The sequence below is a fragment of the Scyliorhinus canicula genome, chromosome 1 (genome assembly GCF_902713615.1).
Source record: "Scyliorhinus canicula chromosome 1, sScyCan1.1, whole genome shotgun sequence".
NCBI classification, from domain to species: Eukaryota; Metazoa; Chordata; class Chondrichthyes; order Carcharhiniformes; family Scyliorhinidae; genus Scyliorhinus; species Scyliorhinus canicula.
This window is the reverse complement of record NC_052146.1, coordinates 16,826,379-16,848,496: the sequence shown is the minus strand read 5'-3', so window position 1 is coordinate 16,848,496 and position 22,118 is coordinate 16,826,379. Positions and strand designations below refer to the sequence as shown.

Sequence of the window (22,118 nt, the reverse complement as noted above, 5' to 3'; positions counted from 1 at the left end):
TGCTAAAAATGAAAACAGCACTTAATAGTACTGAAATTATATTGATTCAACACTCTTGTGAGGTTATTGTGATGGCATTGTGTTGGATAATACTGCCAAATCAGATCATAACAGGAGTTAATTTTCATCTTGAAAGCAAAATTACCGGGAACTGATTCTAACTATTATTATCATGTCAAACAGCTCTTGGCATCTTATACAAAGATGAATAAAACAGAACTTTGTTCCCAAATAATTAGAGTCTTATACCTGAAATCAATCGCCCCATCATCTCTTTTATCCAATGAATCTAGCAGCTTTTGCTGTTCAACGTCATTTAAAGGAACTCTAGCATTCTGAAACAGACAGGAGTTATCAGTTTATAACTAAACAAACACATTACTCCTTGCTCGAAAACAATCAGATCTGATATCACTTTACAGTGGACAGTCAAAAGTACAATTCCAGAGGAGAGCTAAAAGTCACTGCCATTGATATCAAGACGGCACGGTGGCACAGTGCTGCTGTGGTGGCACAGTGCTGCTGTGGTAGCACTGCTGCCTCACGGTGCTGAGGACCCGGGTTTGATCCTGGCCCCGGGTTACTGTCTGTGTGGAGTTTGCACTTCCTCCCCATGTCTGTGTGGGTTTCCTCTGGGTGCTCCAGTTTCCTCCCACAGGCCAAAGATGTGCAGGTTAGGTGGATTGGCCATGGTCAATTGTCCCTTAGTGTCCAAAGGTTAAGTGGGGTTATGGGGTTACAGGGATAGGGTGAGGGAGTGAGCCATGGTAGGGTGCTCTTTGAGAGGGTCCGTGCAGACTCGATGGGCCGAATGGCTTCCTTCTGCACTGTAAGGATTCTATGATTTGACTGAACACGGCATCAAGGAGCTTTGGAAAACTGAAGTTATGGTAAATCGAGGGAAGACTTCCACTGGTTGGAGTCATACCTAGCACAAAGGAAGATGGTTAAGAGCCAATCATTTCAGCCTGGGAACATCACTGTAGGCGTCCCTCAGGGTAGTGTCTGAGGACCAGCCATCTTCAGCTGCTTCCTCAATGACCTTTGGTCCATTATGACAGTGTTTAGTTCCAGTTTCAACTTGTCAGATAATGAAGCAACCCATGACCTCAGGCAGCAAGTCCTGGACTACACTCAGGCTTCAGTTGATAAGTAACATGCAACATTCATGCCTCAGAAGTGCCAGGCAATGACCATCTTTTCCCTCACATTCAATTTCATTATCGTCTTCCAAGATCTACATGCTGTGGGTGGGTTTGCCATCACCATCAGAAACTTAACTGGGCCAGCCACATAAATACAGTAGCTACAAGAGCAACCAGAAGATGGATATTCTGTGGCAAGTGATTCACTTCTTGACAAGGTTATCCTTCTCAACCTTGCCCCTCACCTGAGGTGTGGTGATCCTCAGGTTCAATCACCATCACTCAGTCCACCCCCTCAAGCAGCCTTTGGTCATCTGGGACTATGTAGACTTTACTTTACTTATGTCAAAGCCTGTCCATGATCTAGAAGGCACAAGTCGGAAGTGTGATAGAATACTCTCCACTTGTCTTAACGAGTCAAGCTCCAACAACACTCAAGAAATTCAGCAATCTGCTTGATTCACTACCTTAAATATTCACTCCCTCCACATAGTGGCTACAGTAGGCATCTCCTACTAGACTCACTGCAGCAATTCACCAAAGCCTCTTCAATCGCTTAAAATTTGTGATATATATCACTTAGAAAGACAAGGGTAGCAAGAACATAGGGAAACCAATACAATTTCCCCTCCAAGTCACCCCATCCTGATTTGGAAATACATCATTGTTCCTTCGATATAACCGGGTCAAAATCCTGGGTATTCCCAGCCACACAGGACTTTGGAGTACTTTACTACGTGGATATATAAAAATCAAGCTAGCGATTTATGGGCAATAAATGCTGCCCTTGCCAGTGATGTCCACACCCAGTGAAGAAATAAAAATACTATATATACCGCCCTCTGGTGCTTCAAATGATGTACAACACTTGGGTTTGGAAATGCACCAGTACTTTTAATACAAATACAAGATTTCCACAAGTTGTGTATTTCCATAATCATTATTTTGAAAAACAATTATTTAAAATTTTAACGCATAGCGGAAGGTTGGAATCAAAAGTATAATTTCTCAATTTGTAGGTAACATCAAATTGGAGGTGGGACGGTAACCAATACCGAGGAGGACTGCAACAAATTACAGGAAAATATTAATAATTTTGCAGAATGGGCAAAACATTTGCAAATTTAGTTCAACACAGATAAATGTGTGGATGTAGATTTTGGTAGGAAGAATAGGGATGACACAAATTACTTGGAAGGTTTAAGCTTAGGTGGGATGTGAAAACAGAACTGTTGGGGTGAATTCCCAGGGCAGAGGCAGCTGCATTATATGTTATACTTATATTAAATAGGCACACTGTTTGCTATTACACTAAGAATGTATAAATCGTAGCCAAAATGGATGATAACAAGTTGCAGAGGCATCATGGGGTTTACTTGGCCACATTCTTAGATAGAACAGTACAGCACAGAACAGGCCCTTCGGCCCTCGATGTTGTGCCGAGCAATGATCACCCTACTCAAACCCACGTATCCACCCTATACCCGTAACTCAACAACTCCACCCCTTAACATTACTATTAGGACACTACGGGCAATTTAGCATGGCCAATCCACCTAACCCGCACATCTTTGGACTGTGGGAGGAACCGGAGCACCTGGAGGAAACCCACGCACACACGGGGAGGACGTGCAGACTCCGCACAGACAGTGACTCAGCCAGGAATCGAACCTGGGACCCTGGAGCTGTGAAGCATTTATGCTAACCACCATGCTACCGTAGCAGGTCAAGTAAACAGGGGCAGCACGGTAGCACAGTGGTTAGCACAGTTGCTTCCCAGCTCCAGGGTCCCAGGTTCATTTCCCAACTTGGGTCATTGGCTGTGTGGAGTCTGCACGTTCGCCCCATGTTTGCCTGGGTTTCCTCCCACAGTCCAAAGATGTGCAGGTTAGGTGGATTGGCCATGGTAAGTTGCCCTTAGTGTCCAAAAAAAATGTGAGGTGGGGTTTCTGGGTTATAGGGATAGGGTGGAGGCATGGGCTTAAGTAGGGTGCTCTTTCCAATGGGCCGAATGGCCTCCTTCTACACTGTAAATTCTGAGGCCAGTTTATACAGACGCACACAATGACTCATTCAGCAGCTAGATGAGATTAAACCGACATAATGACTCATTCAGCAGCTAGATGAAATTACAACAGGCAGAAGTCAAGATGAGGAAGTCTGAAGCTGGCAAGCTGGAATACCAAGGGACAGTTTCTAAGGATCTGGATAACATCATTAAGAAACCTCTGCCTGTCCACGAGTTGTGATGTGGAAATGCCGGCGTTGGACTGGGGTGAGCACAGTAAGAAGTCTTACAACACCAGATTATAGTCCAACATGTTCATTTCAAACACTAGCTTTCGAAGCACTGCTCCTTCCTCAGGTGAATGAAGAGGTGTGTTCCAGAAACACATATATGGACAAATTTGAAGATGCCAGATAATGCTTAGAATGCGAGTATTTGCAGGTAATTCAGTCTTTACAGATCCAGAGATAGGGGTAACCCCTCTTTACACCTTTAAAGATTCACACCTCTTTAACCTGGGGTTACCCCTATCTCTGGATCTGTAAAGATTTAATTACCTGCAAATGCTCGCATTCTAAGCATTGTCTGGCAGCTTTGAATTTGTCTATATATATGTTTCTGGAACATCCCTCTTCATTCACCTGAGGAAGGAGCAGTGCTCCGAAAACAGAGTCTCACTCTATGCAGATGACCTGCTCCTCTACATTTCGGACCCACAAAGCAGCATGGACGGAATCATTGCGCTCCTGATAGAGTTTGGAGCCTTCTCGGGCTACAAACTCATCATGAGCAAAAGCGAGATCTTCCCAGTACACCCACAAGTAGGTGGGGCAGCACTAACGGGACTGCCATTTAAACAAGCCCGACACAAATTCCGTTACCTGGGGATCCAAATAGCCCATGACTGGAAAGGGATCCACAAATGGAACCTCACCAGTCTGACAGAGGAAGTAAAAGAAGGCCTCCTGCAGGGAGACCTCACTCCGGGCACTCGCCACTGTGGCACTCCCATCCCCACCCAAACAACACTCCAGCAGCCTGGTGGTAATAGCCACCCTCCAGTCCTGGAACCAACTACGGCAGCAATTTGGCTTGACCAAAATGTCGGGTAAAGCTCCCATCTGCAACAACCATAGGTTCACACCAGCGCTGATTAACGCCACCTTCAAAAGGTGGGGACAGGACAGAGGGACACTGACAGTCAGGGACCTATACACGGATGGCAGGATCGCAACACTGGGCGAACTGACAGAGAAATTCCAGCTAGCCAGGGGGAACGAGCTAAGGTACCTGCTACTAAAAAACTTCCTACGAAAGGAGACAAGGACATACCCACAACCACCACGACAGACACTACTGGAAGAGTTACTAGACGCAAGTATATTAGATAAAGGAAACTGTAGCGACATGTATGACCGACTGGTAGAAGGGGTCGACACCGTACTGGAAGCAACAAGAATGAAGTGGGAGGAGGACCTGGGGATCGAAATAGGGTGGGTACTCTGGAGCGAAGCACTGCATAGGGTCAACACCACCTCCACATGCGCAAGGCTCAGCCTGACGCAACTAAAAGTGGTACATAGAGCCCACTTAACAAGAACCCGGATGAGTAGATTCTTCCCGGAGGAGGAGGACAGATGTGAACGGTGCCAAGGAGACCCGGCCAACCACACCCACATGTTCTGGTCTTGCCCCAGACTTGTGGAGTACTGGACAGCCTTTTTCGAGGCCATGTCCAAAGTGGTGGTGGTCCTCAGGGTTTCAGACCAGCCAGATCTATTCTTGGGGAGGAGGGTGGAAGCCCTTGCCTTTGCCTCCCTGATTGCCCGCTATAGAATCCTGTTTGGCTGGCAGTCAGCACTACCACCCAAAGCTGCAGAAGCGGGGAGGGGGGGGGGGGGGGGGGGGGGAGGGGGAGAGAGAGAGAGAGAGAGAGAGAGAGAGAGACAGGGAACAATAGAGGAGAGCCAGGGAAGGGGAGGGGTGAGGCAGGGAAACGTTAACAAACTTGGCATCCACAGGAACAGAGAAAATGGGGAAGACGGGAGGGCCGCAGAGGCGGAAGTGCGCACGAGATGACAACGTCAGCGAACTCGGTCCGGGAGAAGCAAGGGACAACACCAAGAACGGATGCCTACGTATGTGTGTAAACAACCTTGCCAAGTGTACAGAGCTGCTGCTGTTGAGCGGGGGCATAATACCGTCCGCTGACTTCTCGGGGAAAATTAAAATGTCAGCAGCAGCAGCGAACCATAGAGGAGGTGGGGAAGGGGGGGGGGGGGGGGGGGGGGGGGTGGTGAGCCCCGATGTGAGGGGGTGGGAGGACTGAGGCGCGTGGGGTAACGTCTAGTGGATTGCTGATGTATATTCTCTTTCTGCACTATGTCAGTGTTCACTAATTTGCTGTGTTGAGATTATTACTATTTAATATGAAAAAGTTTGCAAGACCTTAATAAAAGAAAAACGGCAGCAGCAACCGGGGGGTGGGGGGGCTGATTTATTTTCCTTTTTGTAAGGGGCGCATGCTCTATCCTGTTTTGAATTGGGTGTTAATTTGCTAAACTGTTTATCGTTTAGAGGGTTAAGTTGTTCTGTTTTGTTGGCATGTTGCCCTTCTTTCTTTGTCTTATTTTCCTTTTTGGAGTGTTTTGTAAACATATTGAAAAGTACATTTTCAGTAAATACATTAAAAAAGATAATAGATTGAGAGGAGGCTTGAATGCAGCATAAACACCAACATGGACTAGTTGGACCGAATGGCTATGTAATATGTGTATAAATGGCAACTGGGGAGGCAATGACAGTGGTATTATCACTGGCCTCTAAAACCAAAGACCCAGGGTAATCTTCTGGCGACCTTAGTTTGAATCCCATAGCAGATGGTGAAATTTGAATTCTACAAAAATCTGGAATTAACGTGAGTCTAATGATGACTATGAAAAATGTGGCGCTAACAATTGCACACAAAGACTCGATTCGGTACAAGAGAGGCTTTATTACAGTGAGATCTATTCCTTCGGCTGCAGCTGTAGAATGGCATCTCAGGGAAACTTTTCAATATTTATACTGCTCCCTGTGGTCGGAGCTAGCCGGCAGGGGCGTACCGGAAAACCTGTAATACAGGTACTGTCATACATCCCCTAATGCAAGCACACACATATATACAGTGGTAGATCACCACATTCACCCCTTGTCAAAAATAAGTCCGGCGGGGGTGACGTGAAACTATAATACATAAATGTGATCTATTTACAGAGGGGGGAAAAAGGAACCAAGTGTCCATCGGGCAACCCGATGCCCGTCACAGGTTGAGTCAGACTGGTGGTCGGATGTTCCGTTGTGAGCGACGCAGCAGTGGTGGCGATGTCTGCACAGGCGGTGTCGGCGTCGACGGCGTAGGTGCTGGCCAGTGGTGGGATGACTCCAGGAGCGAGCCAAAATCTTCCATGTCCTCTAGTGTGGGCAGGGGAATGAGAGATGGACCTGCTGGGGCTGAAGACGGGGGCTCCGGGCAAAAGGAGGGTGGCGCGTGAGTAGGGAGGAGTGTGGGCATGGGATCGGCACCCGAGGTAGCCAGGTCCCTGAGCGAGACTGTATCCTGGCGGCCGTCGGGGAGCTCCACGTAGGCATATTGGGGGTTCGCGTGGAGAAGGCGTACCTTGTCCACCAGAGGGTCTGCCTTGTGGAGCCTGACATGCCTACGAAGAAGGACTGGCCCTGAAGCTGCGACCCAAGTCGGGAACGACTTCCCGGATGTAGACTTCCTAGGGAAGGCAAAAACACGTTCATGGAGTGTGTAGGTATTTGCGGTGCACAACAGTGACCGAATGGAATGGAGCGCGTGAGGGAGGACCTGCTGCCAGTGAGCGGCTGGGAGGTTCCTGGACCGTAGGGCCAGCTGGATGGCCCTCCATACCGTCCCGTTCTCCCTCTCTACCTGCCCGTTTCCCCAGGGGTTGTAGCTGGTCGTCCTGCTGGAGGCGATACCCCTGCTGAGCAGGAACTGATGCAGCTCATCACTCATGAACGAGGATCCCCTGTCACTGTGGATATAGTCGGGGAAACCGAACAGAACGAATATGGAATCAAGGGCCTTGATGACGGTGGCAGACGTCATATCCGGGCATGGGATGGCGAAGGGGAACCTAGAGAATTCATCTACCACACTAAGGATGTAGGTGTTGCGGTCGGTGGAGGGGAGGGGCCCTTTGAAATCCACGCTGAGGCGTTCAAAGGGGCAGGACGCTTTCACCAGGCGCGCGTGGTCTGGCCGGTAGAAGTGCGGCTTGCACTCTGCACAGACTGGCAGTCTCTGGTGACTGTCCGTACTTCCTCGACGGAGTAGGGCAGATTGCGGGCTTTGACCAGATGGTACAACCGAGTGACCCCCGGATGGCAAAGGCTCTCATGCAAGGCACGGAGCTGGTTCACTTGTGCGCTGGCACATGTACCTCGGGAGTGGGCGTCTGGGGGCTTGTTGAGCTTGCCGGGGCGATACAAGATCTCGTAATTATAGGTGGAGAGCTTGATTCTCCACCGCAAGATTTTGTCGTTTTTGATCTTGCCCCGCTGCGTGTTGTTAAACATGAAGGCTACCGACCGTTGATCAGTGAGGAGAGTGAATCTCCTGCCAGCCAGGTAATGCCTCCAGTGCCGCACTGCTTCAACGATTGCCTGGGCCTCCTTTTCAACAGAGGAATGTCGGATTTCGGAGGCATGGAAGGTGCAGGAAAAGAATGCCACGGGTCTGCCTGCCTGGTATAGAGTGGGGGCAAGGGCAACATCTGAAGCGTCGCTCTCTACTTGGAAGGGCAGTGTCTCGTCTACTGCATGCATCCCGGCCTTGGCGATGTCTGAGCGAATACGAGCGAAGGCCTGTTGTGCCTCGGCCGTGAGGGGAAATTGTGTGGACTGGATCAGTGGGCGGGCCTTGTCCGTGTATTGTGGGACCCACTGGGCGTAGTAAGAAAAGAACCCCAGGCATCGTTTGAGAGCCTTGGGGCAGTGAGGGAGGGGAAGCTCCATGAGGGGGCGCATGCGGTCGGGATCGGGCCCAAGCAGTCCGTTTTGGACTACGTAGCCGAGGATGGCTAAGCGGTCTGTGCTGAACACACACTTCTCCTTGTTATAAGTGAGGTTGAGGAGAGATGCGGTGTGGAGAAATTTAGCAAGGTTGGCGTCATGGTCCTGCTGGTCGTGGCCACAGATAGTGACATTATCTAAGTACGGAAACGTGGCCCGCAGTCCGTACCGGTCAACCATTCGGTCCACTTCTCGCTGAAATACCGAGACCCCGTTAGTGACGCCGAAGGGAACCCTAAGAAATTGATACAGTCGACTGTCCGCCTCGAAGGCAGTGTAGGGACGGTCCAATTTACGGATGGGGAGCTGGAGGTAAGCGGATTTCAGGTCAATTGTTGAGAAGACCCGGTACTGTGCAATCTGATTGACCATATCAGATATGCGAGGGAGGGGGTACGCGTCGAGCTGCGTGTACCGGTTGATGGTCTGCCTGTAGTCCACGACCATCCTGTGTTTCTCCCCAGTTTTAACCACCACCATTTGGGCTCTCCAGGGACTGTTGCTGGCCTCGATAATACCCTCCCGAAGCAGCCGCTGGACTTCGGACCTGAGTGCTGTACCGTCTGCTCCTGGTGGCGACGGGCTTGCAATCTGCAGTCAGATTGGCAAAGAGGGAGGGAGGGTCAACCTTGAGGGTCGTGAGGCCGCAAACGGTGAGGGAAGGTAGGGGTCCGCCGAATTTGAGGGTGAGGCTCTGGAGGTTACACTGGAATTCCAGGCCCAGTAAAAGTGTCGCACAGAGGTTGGGGAGAACGGAGAGGAAGAAACGGTTGAATTCAACGCCCTGTACGGTGCGTTTGACCAGACAGAAGCCCCGGATCGGGACAGAGTGGGATCCGGAAGCCATGGAGATCCGCTGGTTGGCGGGATGGACCGTGAGGGAGCAGCACCTTACCGTGTCCGGATGGATGAAGCTGTCTGTGCTCTCGGAGTCGATGAGGCAGGAGGTCGCGTGGCCGTTGATAAGCACCGTCGTAGAAGTGGTTGCTAGGTTGCGAGGACGGGATTGGTCGAGCATCATGGAGGCCAGTAGCGGGCGATCAACCGAAGAGTCCGACGAGTCCGATGAGTAGCAGCAGCGACCCGGGTCCCGTGGTCCAGTTCCGAGGGGAGGACAAAATGGCGGCATCTGGAGTACCTTCGGGGAAGAAGATGGCGGCGCCCATGCAGCGCACTTTGCGGGGGCGGGGCGGGGCAAGATGGCGGCGACCATGGAACGCACATGGAGTCGGAGGATGAAGATGGCGGCACCCATGGTGCGCACATGGCGGGGCAGCGAAAGATGGCGGCGTCCACTGATCGCACGTGGAGTCGGGGGAGGAAGATGGCGGTGCCCACTGATCGCACGTGGCTCCGGGGGCAGCGGACGGCAGGGCCCATTGTGCGATCGGCTGAGGCAAGGGGGGGGAGTTCGGGCGCGATAGCGGCAACTGCGCGGGACTGACACACCGCTGCAAAGCGGCCTTTCTTGCCACAGGATTTTCAGGTCGCGGTGCAGGCGGGCAGCGCCGGCAGGGGTGCTTCTGCTGACCGCAGAAGTAGCAGCAGGGACCCCCAGGGTGCGCGGTGCGGCGCGCAGGCATACTGCGCGGGAGCGGCCCCAGTCGGGGGAGTCGGTTGCAGGGTCCACGAGGGGTAGGATGGGTGGCTGCGCGGCTGGCGGGGTAGGATTGCACATTACGGGAAGCGGCCGTCATTGAGAGCGCTAAGGTCTTTGTTGCCGCAAGATCGAGAGCGGCCCCTTCCAGCAGTCGTTGCCGGATAGGGTCCGATGCAATACCTGTCACAAATGCATCCCGCATGAGTAGATTCGAATGTTCGGTGGCCGAGACGGCCTGGCAGTCGCAGTCCCATACTAGAGGGATAAGGGCCCGCCAGAAGTCCTCAATCGACTCACCTGGTTGCTGAACGCGAGTGGCGAGTACATGTATCGCAAACAGTGTTCGTCGACTGAGCGTAATTCACTTTGAGAAGTTCCATGGCCCAGGCGTAGGTAGGCGCATCCTGAATCAGCGGGAACACGCTGGAGCTCAACCTTGAGTATAGGAATTGTACCTTCTGAGCCTCCGATGGTGTAGGGTCCGCTGAGGTGATGTAGGCCTCGAAAACAGCCAGTCAGTGGTTAAAGTCTTTCCTGGCGTGTGGTGACTGCGGATCCAGCTGCAGGCGATCGGGCTTAATTCTGATGTCCATGATGTTGGAAAATCTCACTGTAACAAATTGTGGCGCTAACAATTGCACACAAAGACTCGATTCGGTACAAGAGAGGCTTTATTACAGTGAGATGCTATCCCTTCGGTTGCAGCTGTAGAATGGCATCTCAGGGAAACCTATGAATATTTATACTGCTCCCTGTGGGGGGAGCTAGCCGGCAGGGGCTTACCGGAAAACCTGTAATACACGTACTGTCATACATCCCCTAATGCAAGCACACACATATATACAGTGGTAGATCACCACAAAAATATTGTTCCAAAAACCCATCTAGTTCATTGATGTTTTCCGTTTTACTCATATCCATGTTTTGGACGATCTAGACCCTGCTGGATGGTGCCTTTATCTTTAACAGCATTAAGGGTTAAAGGCTAAGGGTGAAACCCCAACTGAAAATCTGGAATGGAATCCTATTGGGCAGTTGCCGTTTTCTTCGAGTTAGCACCTTTAGGGGACTCCTGCAACTTACTAAGCCCGGAAATATAGGCTGCGATTCTCCGGAAAATTTCAAAGTGTGCTAACGAACAGGAACTTCGCGACCTTCTCGCCATTTGGCCCAGCGAGGCCCGCAAAGCAATTCAACATTAACTGGTCCACTTAATGAGGCGTCGCGGGTCTCTCGTTGCAAATGCAGGCTTGCCAGCTGATTGGCCGGGACTGCACTCGCCAGCCCCCCGCAAACAAGATCGAGCAGCACTTAAGCTGCACTTGCTCAGACAACCCCAGACAGCTCGGAAGAATGGCGCCCAGGAAATCGGCCCAAAGATTTGGGGATGTTGACCTGGGGAGGCTGCTAAACGCTGTGGAGGCCAGGAGGAATGTCCTGTTCCCCCGAGAGTCAGCCACAAGGTAGCACTGGGATATGCTGGCGGCAGCTGTCAGTTTGGGGAGTGTGACCAGGAGGGCTGGCCTTCAATGCCAAAAAAAGATCAACTACGTACACAGGGCAGCATGAGTGAGTAGACAGCAATGCCCCCCCCCCCCCCCCCCATGGGAACATCTACCCCTCAACTCCCCATGTGACCCCTAGACTTTTGCCATTTGGACGACAGACTTTTTATAATACATAATCTTAGGGTAATAAACAACACACCTCTTTCCATACAAAACCTTGATTACGGGCAGTAAGAGAGCAAATACATTCCGTCTGTGACAATACCTGGAATGGAGTGTTCAGATGTAACCATGCCCAGCTATGCTACTATGTACTTTTAAAAATTCTATGCACTTTTAAAAATAAATTTAGAGTACCCAATTATTTTTTTCCAATTAAAGGGCAATTTAGCATGGCCAATCCACCTAACCGGCACATCTTTGGGTTGTGGGGGTGAAACCCCCGCAGGCACAAGGAGAATGTGCATACTGGGCACATTTTGACATCCAAGTTATTTTTGTCTTTTGATAAAGTACAACAGGTTTGTTTTGAATCGCTAGCTTTCAGAGCGCGGAGCTTTTGGAGCGCTGTGAGGTAAGATTGCACTTATCCACATCACACTAGCTTTCGGAGCACAGCTCCGCGTTCCGAAAGCTAGTGATTCGAAACAAACCTGCTGGACTTTAACCTGGTGTTGTAAGACTTCTTATTGTGCCCATCCCAGTCCAACGCTGGCATCGCCACATCATGGGCTAAATTCTCCGACCCCACGCAGGGTCGGAGAATAGGCGGGAAGCGGCGTTATTTCCGCTCCCGCAGGTTTTTCAATTCTCCCGCCGGTCATAAACCGGCGTTGTGCAAATCCCGCCGGCAGCCTGTGAAAACAGCTGGCGCCGGCGGGATTTCATTTGTTAAAAAACTTACCTCAAATCTCCGGCCCGGATGGGCCGAAGTCCCGCCGCTGGGAGGCCTTCTCCCGCCGCCGAGGTTTAAACCACCTCTGAAACGGCGGGCTCAGCGGCGCGAGCGGGCCCCCGGAGTCCTGGGGGGGCGGGGGGCGATCGGACCCGGGGGGGTGCCCCCACGGAGGCCTGGCCCGCGATCGGGGCCCCCCCGCTCGCTCCGCGGGGCAGTGCCGTGGGGGCACTCTTTCTCCTTCCGCTCCGCCACGGCCTCCGCCATGGCGGACGCGGAGGAGAACCCCGCATTGCGCATGCGCCGGCAGTGACGTCAGCGGCCAGCTGCCGCTGACGTCACTGCCGGTGCATGCGCCGACCGCCGAAAGCCTTTCGGCCAGCCCCGCTTCCGACGGCGCCGGGTGTTTGCGCCAGTCTTCTGGTGCAAACTGCTCCGGCGCGGGGCTGGCCCCCAAAGGTGGGGAGAATTCCCCACCTTTGGGGAGGCGCGACCCCTGAGTGGTTGGCGCCACTCCCCTACGCCGGCACCCTCCGTCACGCCGGGTAGGGGAGAATCCAGCCCCATGTTTTGATAAAAGTCTTTTGAGAGTGTTCGTTTATACAACTTTCATTGGATTTTACTTACAAAGAACACAGTGGCATACTGACCTGCAGTCCCTCTCGGAAATCCTTTAAGCTGATATATTGGTTCTCAGTTTGATCAAAGTTGTCTAAGAAATGCTCCAACTGCAGGTGGTGCTGCTTCATGAATTCTTTTAGTTTACTAAGGGGATCAGCCTGTGACAAATGAAAAAGAACAATATGAGTCAGCATCAGTGGAAATGTGGTGCAGGACCCCTGTGTCTAACTCTGTTTGGTTAATAAAACTCTATCTCAGACTTACTATTTCTGCTTTTTCTGGCAGTTCCCTTTCCAAATGTCTTCCCCTCACTTCCTCACCTGAAAGTACTGATTCTTCTCTGTGGTACAGGCAGCGGTCATTCACACTTCAGCTTGCACAATGTTTTGGCAGAATAAATGCTGGAGCGTTACAGCCAACCAGATCACACTTAACCTTTTTAAAAATAAATTTAGAGTACCCAATTATTTTTTTCCAATTAAGGGGCAATTTAGCATGGCCAATCCACCTAGCCTGCACATCTTTGGGTTGTGGGGACGAAACCCATGCAAACCAGGGGAGAATGTGCAAACCCCACACAGACAGTGACCCAGAGCCGGGATCGAACCTGTGACGTTGGCGCCGTGAGGCATCGGAGCTGTGAGGCAAGATCGCACTTATTCTTACTAGTCATCCACACCACACTACTTCTTGTGGAAGTGGTGGGGTGGGGGGTGGCAGCGATGTAATTGGATGGCAACCAGCAGCAGGATTCCTGATTGATTTTTTTCCACCTAATGAAGGATACACTCTCAATGACATTCAGAATCTCAGGACACATGTCTAAACTGTGATGAGATACGTGGGAGCTCTATAATAGATTTTCAAAAAGGCAGCTGGAGGCAGACTGCATTTAAAAAAATATTCACATTAAACATTACCATCTTCATGAAGCATTTGTTTCACGTTTACTTAAAGTGGATTCTGGTTATAATGACTTTGACAGTGACAGATTTCTAACCTGAGAAGTTATTTTATGTGACTGAATGGAACGGTAAAATGAAAGGCAGCAAAACAGCAAAATAATGATGAAAGTTACAAATCCCACTGAGGGCTATGGGAAGGAATCAGCTGTGGGATTCAGTTCGGACTGTAACAGTGCTTCCATGGATACAAAGCGATGAATGGACTTCTTATAGTAGCTCTAAGACGCTCTTGCACACAGGCGAGCCACAGAGTATGCTCATCAAATGGCATTGAGAAACTTTTCAAAACAATAAAAGCATTCATCGGAGTAGCTCTCCTACGCCTCTAGGAGGAGAAATTATAGAAGAGCGTTGCCAGGGGTTAGAAATAGATCATCAGCTTGCCCTCACTTATTCATGTCTGTTATACTTGTGCTAATAATTAGTTTGCCTTGGTATGTCCATTCTGCAAAGTTGTTGATAATCAATTAAATCTTCAAAGTGCATGTAAATTAATTCTCTGCTGCTCAGTTTATATGGCTATTTCATCTATAAATAGGAAAGAACTCATTTAAAAAAAACTAATTTTAGGTTAAAATATATTAAGACTGTCCTCAGAGCAGAAATACATCTACCTTTCACATGGCACTTTTTTTTCTCTTGTGAATTTTATTACCAGCACACAGAAAGTGATTTCCCAGAACTAATGATCCATCCTGCAAGATTGGTGCTCGATCGCAGGAGGGAGAAAGTAGTCATTTTGTTTTTAATGAAATTGCACTTTGATGACACATTGGTGAGGAGCACTGATGCATTCAGTGGAACTTAACTTCATCATGTTACTGGGGAAAGGCCAGGAGACTGACTGTACACAATTGTAAGCTGCTTCTCAGAAACAGTGATAAAGCATTCTTTGTGGAAGTGCAAGATGATCAAGTAACTTCAGCAGATGGACAAATATATTTTATAACATATAGTGCTCATTACAGTTCTTGGGTGAAATTCTCCGACCCCCCGCAGGGTTGGAGAATCGTCCGGGACCGGCGAAAATCCCGCCCCCGCCGTGGCAGGAATTCTCCGCCACCCGGGAATTGGCGGGGGCGGGAATCATGCCCCGCCGATTGCCGTGCCCTCCGCGGCGATTCTCCGGCACGCGATGGGCCGAAGTCCCGCCGCTGACAGGCCAATCCCGCCGCCGTGGTTTGAGCGACCTCTGGTGGTGGCGGGATCGGCGGCGCAAGCGGGCCCCGGGGTGGGGGAGGGGGGGGGCGTAGGGCAATCGGACCCAGGGGGGTGCCCGCACGGTGGTCAGGCCCACGATTGGGGCACACCGATCGGCGGGCGGGCCTGTGCCGTGGGGGCACTCTTTTTCTTCGCATCTTTGGGGAGGCCCGACGCCGGAGTGGTTGGTGCCACTCTGCTATGCCGGGACCCCCCGCCCCGCCAGGTAGGGGAGAATCTTGGCCCTTGTTTGTGATACTTGAATTCATATGACTGGAAGAATTTAAAATTCATCATTAAACAATAGATATTGCAAATTAGGTGAAACGCACACAAATATAAGAGAAAATATATTTTTACCTTGGATCTTGGTTTTTTGAACTGATTTGCATTCTTCTCATGTTTCACTTGAAGATTTGGTACTTGTTGTTGCACATCTTTGAACAAGTCCTCAAAATCCTTATTAATCCTGATATCCTGTATGGAATTATAATGATTTAATATGGTTATACACAAAGACAGTTTAAGTAGAACACTGTTCCCAGTGCTGAAATAGCTCTAGGCTTCATTAATACTGAATAACATAAAATTCTTGTGTATACTGTACATTTATTGCAACCTCTTAAAATCTAAAATCATTGCATCAGCGTGGCACAACTCAAGGTGTCGTCAAGGAACCAAAGTTATCAATTAGCTGGTCTAATTGTCGGTGGCACGGTAGCACAGTGGTTAGCACTGTTGCTTCACAGCACCAGGGCCCCATATTTGATTCCCGCTTGGTCACTGTCTGCACAGAGTCTGCACGTTCTCCCCATGTCTGAGTGGGTTTCCTCCGGGTGCTCCGGTTTCCTCCCCCCGGAAGTTGTGCTTGTTAGGTGAATTGGACATTATGGTTTTTTAAAAATAAATTTAGAGTACCCAATTATTTTCTTTTCCAATTAAGGGGCAATTTAGTATAACCAATCCACCTAAACTGCACATTTTTGGGTTGTGGGGAGAAACCCACGCAAACACGGGGAGAATGTGCAAACTCCACAAGAACAGGGACCCAGAGCCGGGATCGAACCTGGGACCTCGGCGCCGTTAGGCTGCAGCACTAACCACTGCGTCACCGTGCTGCCCAGAATTGGACATTATAAATTCTCCCTCAGTGTACCCGAACAGGTGCCGGAGTGTGGCGACTAGGGGATTTTCATTACACTGTTAATGTAAGCCTACTTGTGACAATAATAAAGATTCTTATTCTTATTACATGATTGATGAAGGAAGGGCGGTGGATGTTGTTTAATTCAATCAGCCCAGAATTTTTATTGCCAAACCTGAATCAATTCTGTTCCCACTTCGATTATTGGATTTCTGCTACTTCTACATATGGAATTGATAACTTTGAAAAAGTCTGAGCAGATTGAGTTCTCAGTATTACACTTTTCCTTTTTTTGTACAGGAAGCTGGTCAGTGCCATCTGGGCAGTGCCACCAGGTGGTACTCCCTTGGATCGGCCCTGGGGGGGACCCTACCAGGTGGAGGGCAATTGAGGGGGTGTTCCTGGGGGCCTCCCGGTTTTGGAGGGGTGGGGAGAAAGAGCGAGGTAGTCAGAAAAATGGCACCCTGATCAGCAAGGAGCCTTTCCTGCTTGGCTTCCCTCAAAGTCGAATCAATTGGTTGGCTGGCAACCTGTGGGTTGGCCAGTGTTCTGGCTGACAACAGTCAGTGATTTGTTCCTGTGTGATGCTTCTGAAAGGGCTGGGCAGAAGTGATTGGACCTTCCACGGAGAAGGAGCTCTCTCTGCTGAAATAAAGGACTGCTTTATTGTTCTTAAATCTACAAGTGTCACGTGAGAGTACCTTTGAGAAATGGTTGTTTGTAAAATGTACCTATAAGAAATGGGTGTTTATCAGTGATGTCAGAGTGTGGGTGGAGCTGGGCTGTCTGTCAGTTTTTTACTTTCGGTTTAGGCTGTTTGCTGCAGTTATGTTTTAGTTTTGTTTTCAGTGTTGGAGCTGAAGCCAGACAGAGCAGATGTACTGTTGATCTCTCTGCCGTGAAAAGACTATCTCTTGATCATTTGGTGAATTCGGCATTATAAATGTTTTCAGTAGTGCATGTAAACCTGATGTGCTTCTGTTAAAAGGTGTTTCTTTTGTCTTCTGGATGTTGTTAGGGAAGTTATTAAGGATTCTTTGGGGGTTGTATTTGAATTGATGGTTGCCAAGATGTTCACTGTATGTTTTAAAAAGGTTAACTTGAGTTCATAGAATAAACATTGTTTTGCTTTAAAAAATACTTTTCCATTTCTGCTGCACCACACCTGTAGAGTGGGCTGTGAGCTCCCCATACCACAAGGTAGGTAGACGGCCTTGCCAGAGAAAATCCTCTCAAGCTTAGAAGGAAGCATCAAAGCAAAAGCTTGAACCCCTGAAAGACTTTAACTGGAAACCATCATAGTGCATTGGAGATCTTTTATCCTTTTTCCTCTATCATAATTTTTCTTCCCTCTCCACACCCTTTCCCTCGATGTTTGTGTGTGTGTGCCTTTGTATAGACCGGGGCGAGTTGGAAACATCTAATTTAACTTGTGTTGTGACTCCCGGTCAAGTGAGGCTGAAATTGACCGTGCACTAACCCAGGGAGTCGTGACACCAAAGATTCATATATCCAATATATTCCCCCTTCTTTAAATAGTTTTATTTTTCTTTACGATGTGTAAATAATTAAAAAGCAATCAAAAGAAAATATTGGTTTTCCATATCCTCTTTGTAACATCAGACATCCCTCTTCCAGTACATCTAACAATTTATTGGAGCAAGCACCTCTTTTCATCTGACATTTGTTGACTCTAATTTCAATTTCACCAATTTTATTTTTTCCCTTCTTTCCAACATATCCTAAAAAAGCCAATTCTCAACCTTTCTTCAGTGGCACCATTGCCAAATGTGCATTGTCTCAAAGTGAACGGGTATCTACACAGCATGTTTGGGCAAACATTTCTCATATGAAATGAAATGAAAAATGAAATGAAAATCGCTTATTGTCACGAGTAGGCTTCAAATGAAGTTACTGTGAAAAGCCCCTAGTCGCCACATTCCGGCGCCTGTCCGGGGAGGCTGGTACGGGAATCGAACCGTGCTGCTGGCCTGCTTGGTCTGCTTTAAAAGCCAGCGATTTAGCTGAGTGAGCTAAACCAGCCCCTCATATTGCCCCACGGATAGAATTTCCTTCAGCATATTAGGTAAATACATTTCCTTATCTATTGCTTCCTCTAAAGCCAGTGTTTCAGCAGCTAAGGTGCTTTTAACTACCCTTTTTATTTACTTTGTTCCATGGCCAATGGATAATAGTTATTACATTTGCTACCAAGAATTTGATAAACCTTGCTGTGCTGGAATATCTATCTGGAAGATTGGCATTTGACGCATCGTTTATGACTAACCTCATATCTCTTGGTCACTGGAAAACTGCATGTGCATTTCTCTGAATTTAATTTCTGCAATGTTTTATTTTCCCTTAGAACTTCCTCAACTGTCGCATATTTCATCATAGTACACAGTTCCAATACGTCAGAACTAGCTGCAGGTCCTGTCAGAGTACATAACCAATTCAACTGTCCAATCCAACTTCTAACTTGGTCTTATTTTTTCGTGAGTAACTGGCTTTTATTGGCCACGCTGCACCGGGACGAGCTGCTTTTCAGGTGCAGTGTGGCTGTTCGTTTGCAGCCAAAATAATGGATTATGTGAAATAGAAGTGAGTGGAGCGAATTGGATAGCTCTTTAAAACAGCCTCATAGGCACAATGGGCACAAATGCTGTATCATTCTATAATCATTCTATAATAATGATGTGCAAACCACTGTTGGCTTTAAGATTGGTATGGCACAACAGTAAATTCTTTCCCATGTTCTGAGAGCAATGTTTTAGGGAATTTAAATAAAAAGATGGAACTGTAGATGATGGAAATCTGAAATGTAAACAGATAATAGGCCAGGTGGTTAACAGTGAAGCTGAGAGTCTTGGGTTACAGAAAGATATAGACGGGATGGTCAAATGGGCAGAACTGTGGCAGATGGAATTTAATCCTGGAAAGTGTGAGATGTTACACTTGGAAGGGGCAATTTGACAAGAAAATATTCAGTGAATGACACCCCACTGGGAAGTCCTGAGGAACAAAGAGACCTCGGCATGTTTGTAAATAAATCTCTGAAGGCAGAAGGGCTGGTTAATAGGGTGGAGAAAAATGCATTTGGGACACTTGCCCTTATCAATTGAGGCATAGATTACAAAAGCAAGGAAGTCATGTTGGAGTTATATAGAACATTAATGAGGTCACAGCTGGAGTACCGTGTGTAGTTCTGATCACCATATTATAGGAAGGATGTGATTGCACTGGAGGGGGTGCAGAGGAGATTCACCAGGATGTTGCTTGGGATGGAACATTTTAGTTATGAAGAGAGATTGAATAGGTTTTGGTTCTTTTCACTGGAGCAGAGAAGACTGAGGGGCCACCTGATCGAGGTGTGCAAGATTATGAGGGGCATGGTCAGGGTGGAGAGGGAACAGCTATTCCCCTTAGTTGAAGGGTTGGTTACGACGGGACACAAATTCAAGGTGAGGTGTGGGAAGTTCAGGGGGGGATTTCAGGAAAACCTTTTTACCCAGAGGGTGGTGACGGTCTGGAATGCACTGCCTGGGAGGGTGGTAGAGGTGGGTTGCCTCATATCCTTTAAAAAGTACCTGGATAAGCACTTCGCAAGTCTTAACATTCGAGGCTATAGGCCAAGTGCTGGCAAATGGGATTAGGATTGGCAGATGCCTTTCATGCGGCGGTGCAGACCTGATGGGCCGAATGCCTTTTCTGCACTGCGTTTTTGTGATTCTGTGGAGGAGCCGTGAAATTAACAATTCATATACAGAATTGAGGAAGAAGTTTGGGACATGAGCTGATTGTAGTTTTAGGCAAGAAAGAAAGGCTTGCATTTAAATAGATATTTTCACAACCACCGGCCATGTCAAAGTGTTTTACAACCAATTAAATACTTTTGAAGTGTAGTCATAATTGAAATGTAGGCATTATTTAGGGAGCAGAATAATACTTACAGAGAAATCCAATGATTCTATAGAACTTTTGGGATTTTCTTTTAAGGTTTTCAATATCGCATAACATCCAGCACTCTGCATAGGATTCCGGGCCATCTGTGAACACAGATCACGAAAGCATAATTACCTGAAATGACATTTAAAATTATTAAATCACCGTCTTAATTTTTACTGCTTCTGCCTTGCAGGGGCAAACATTTACTGGGTGTGTTTCCATTGTACCTCACTCAAGTGGTCATTGTTCATGTGCAAGTTCTAACATATGATAAGTTAGTAAGTTATTTTTTCCTGAATGGAGAGGCATCGCATTCAAGGGTTCTTCATGTTTTCATCCAACACACTCATATCTTCAGACAAAAGTAGTGGGTGATCATGCTCAGCCTCTTCCTCGTTGTATCAGATTCCAATAATCAAAGGGTGGCACTGTGGTGCAGTGGTTAGCACTGCTACCTCACGGCATCGAGGACCAGAGTTCAATACCGGCCCCGGGTCACTGTCCGTGTGGAGTTTGCATATTCTCCCCTTGTCGGAGTGGGTTTCACCTCCACAACCGAAAGTATGTGCAGGGTAGTTGGATTGGCCATGCAAAATTGCCTCTTAATTGGAAAAAATGAATTGGGTATTTTAAATTTAAAAAACAAAATTCCAATCCTCAGATAATTTGATTCACTCTGTGTGATGTCAAGAAATATCTGAGTGCACTGGACAAAGCTAAACTACTGGGTCCTGACAATATACAAACTGTGGTGTTAAAGACCTGTACTCCAGAACTAGCCACACATCTAGCTGAGCTGCTCCTGTGCAGCTATGACACAGACTTTGATTTGACAATATGGAAAACCACCCAGGAACATCCTATCTACAAAAGGCATGACAACCGGATCAATTGTCAAGACGTTTGAATAAAGTAGTGATTTAAGAATTGGATAAAATAAAGATGAAAGAAGTTTTGATATAGTTTGAAGAATGGGATGAAAGAGGAAATGATAAGGGTGCAGCTGTCTGGAGTGGTTTGATATGTGAATTAGCTTAGAAGCAAAGTAAACATATATTTATTTTAAAAATGGGAAACAATAGAGTATAGAATTTAAGCTGTTAAAACTGTTCTAAGTGGAGACATAAGAATATAGTTCACACTAGTATAGTACAAGCCTGGCTTCATTTAGATAGAACAAAGTTAAAAGGGAAATATAGTAGCTCTTAATGACAGGGGGAACAGGAGAGGAGAGGAACAGCTAGTAAGCAGTTACGACCATAACCATGCCGAGCTGGAAAGAAAAACTCTCCTGTGTAGCAGAATTCTAGTCTACAAGCTGCTGATTTGAAAATCTCAGAAGAAAATTACGCTGAACCAAAGAAAGGCTTCCTAAACTTTGAAGATAACAAGTGGGTGGTAACTAGTTGCTAGATGTAGTTCATAGAGATTTATTGTACGGGATACTTTTTTGGGACAAGTGACATTTCTTAGAGTTCAGGACGTAGATAGATGGGATCAGTATAACTGTTTGGGAGGCTTTAATGTAGTGTGGCAGAGGGTTGGGAACCGGAACAACAGGCCAGTAAGTGTAGAGACTGGGGATAAAAGGTAGACTGATAAACATAGCGCAGAGTAAGAGCAGGCAGAGGGAAGCCACAGGGCTTAGCGGGACTTCAGGTCTGGAGTGCGTTTGCTTCAATGTAAGAAGTATAACAGGTAAGACAGATAAACTATGAGCCTGGTTGCTGCATGGAACTATGTTGTAATTGCAATTACGGAGACAAGGTTAAAGGAGGGACAGGACTGGCAGCTTAACAGTCTGAGATATCGTTGTTTTAGGTTGGACAGAAGGGGAAACAAAAGAGGTGGGGAGTTGCATTGCTGATTAGGGAGTAGATCACAGCTGTGTTGAGGGAGGACACACAGGAGGGATCTTGTAGTGAGGCATTCTGGGTGGACTCAGGAATAGGAAGGGTGAAATCATAATGTTGGAAGTGTGCTATAGACATCCCAATAGGTAGGT

The 22,118-nt window shown here is 48.0% G+C and overlaps 1 protein-coding gene across 2 annotated transcripts in view; it reads right to left on the bottom strand.

Moving 5' to 3' along the window:
* The window catches only part of lrrc74b (leucine rich repeat containing 74B), a 101,618-nt gene that overhangs the window by 18,126 nt on the left and 61,374 nt on the right, over nucleotides 1–22,118 (bottom strand). For both annotated transcript variants that reach the window (XM_038812558.1, XM_038812644.1), the window contains exons 9-12: nucleotides 20,119–20,214; nucleotides 15,385–15,501; nucleotides 12,889–13,017; nucleotides 250–335 (exon numbers count right to left, since the gene is read on the bottom strand). In XM_038812558.1, coding sequence (XP_038668486.1) covers nucleotides 250–335; nucleotides 12,889–13,017; nucleotides 15,385–15,501; nucleotides 20,119–20,214 — 428 coding nt within the window. The remainder of the gene's footprint in view (nucleotides 1–249; nucleotides 336–12,888; nucleotides 13,018–15,384; nucleotides 15,502–20,118; nucleotides 20,215–22,118) is intronic.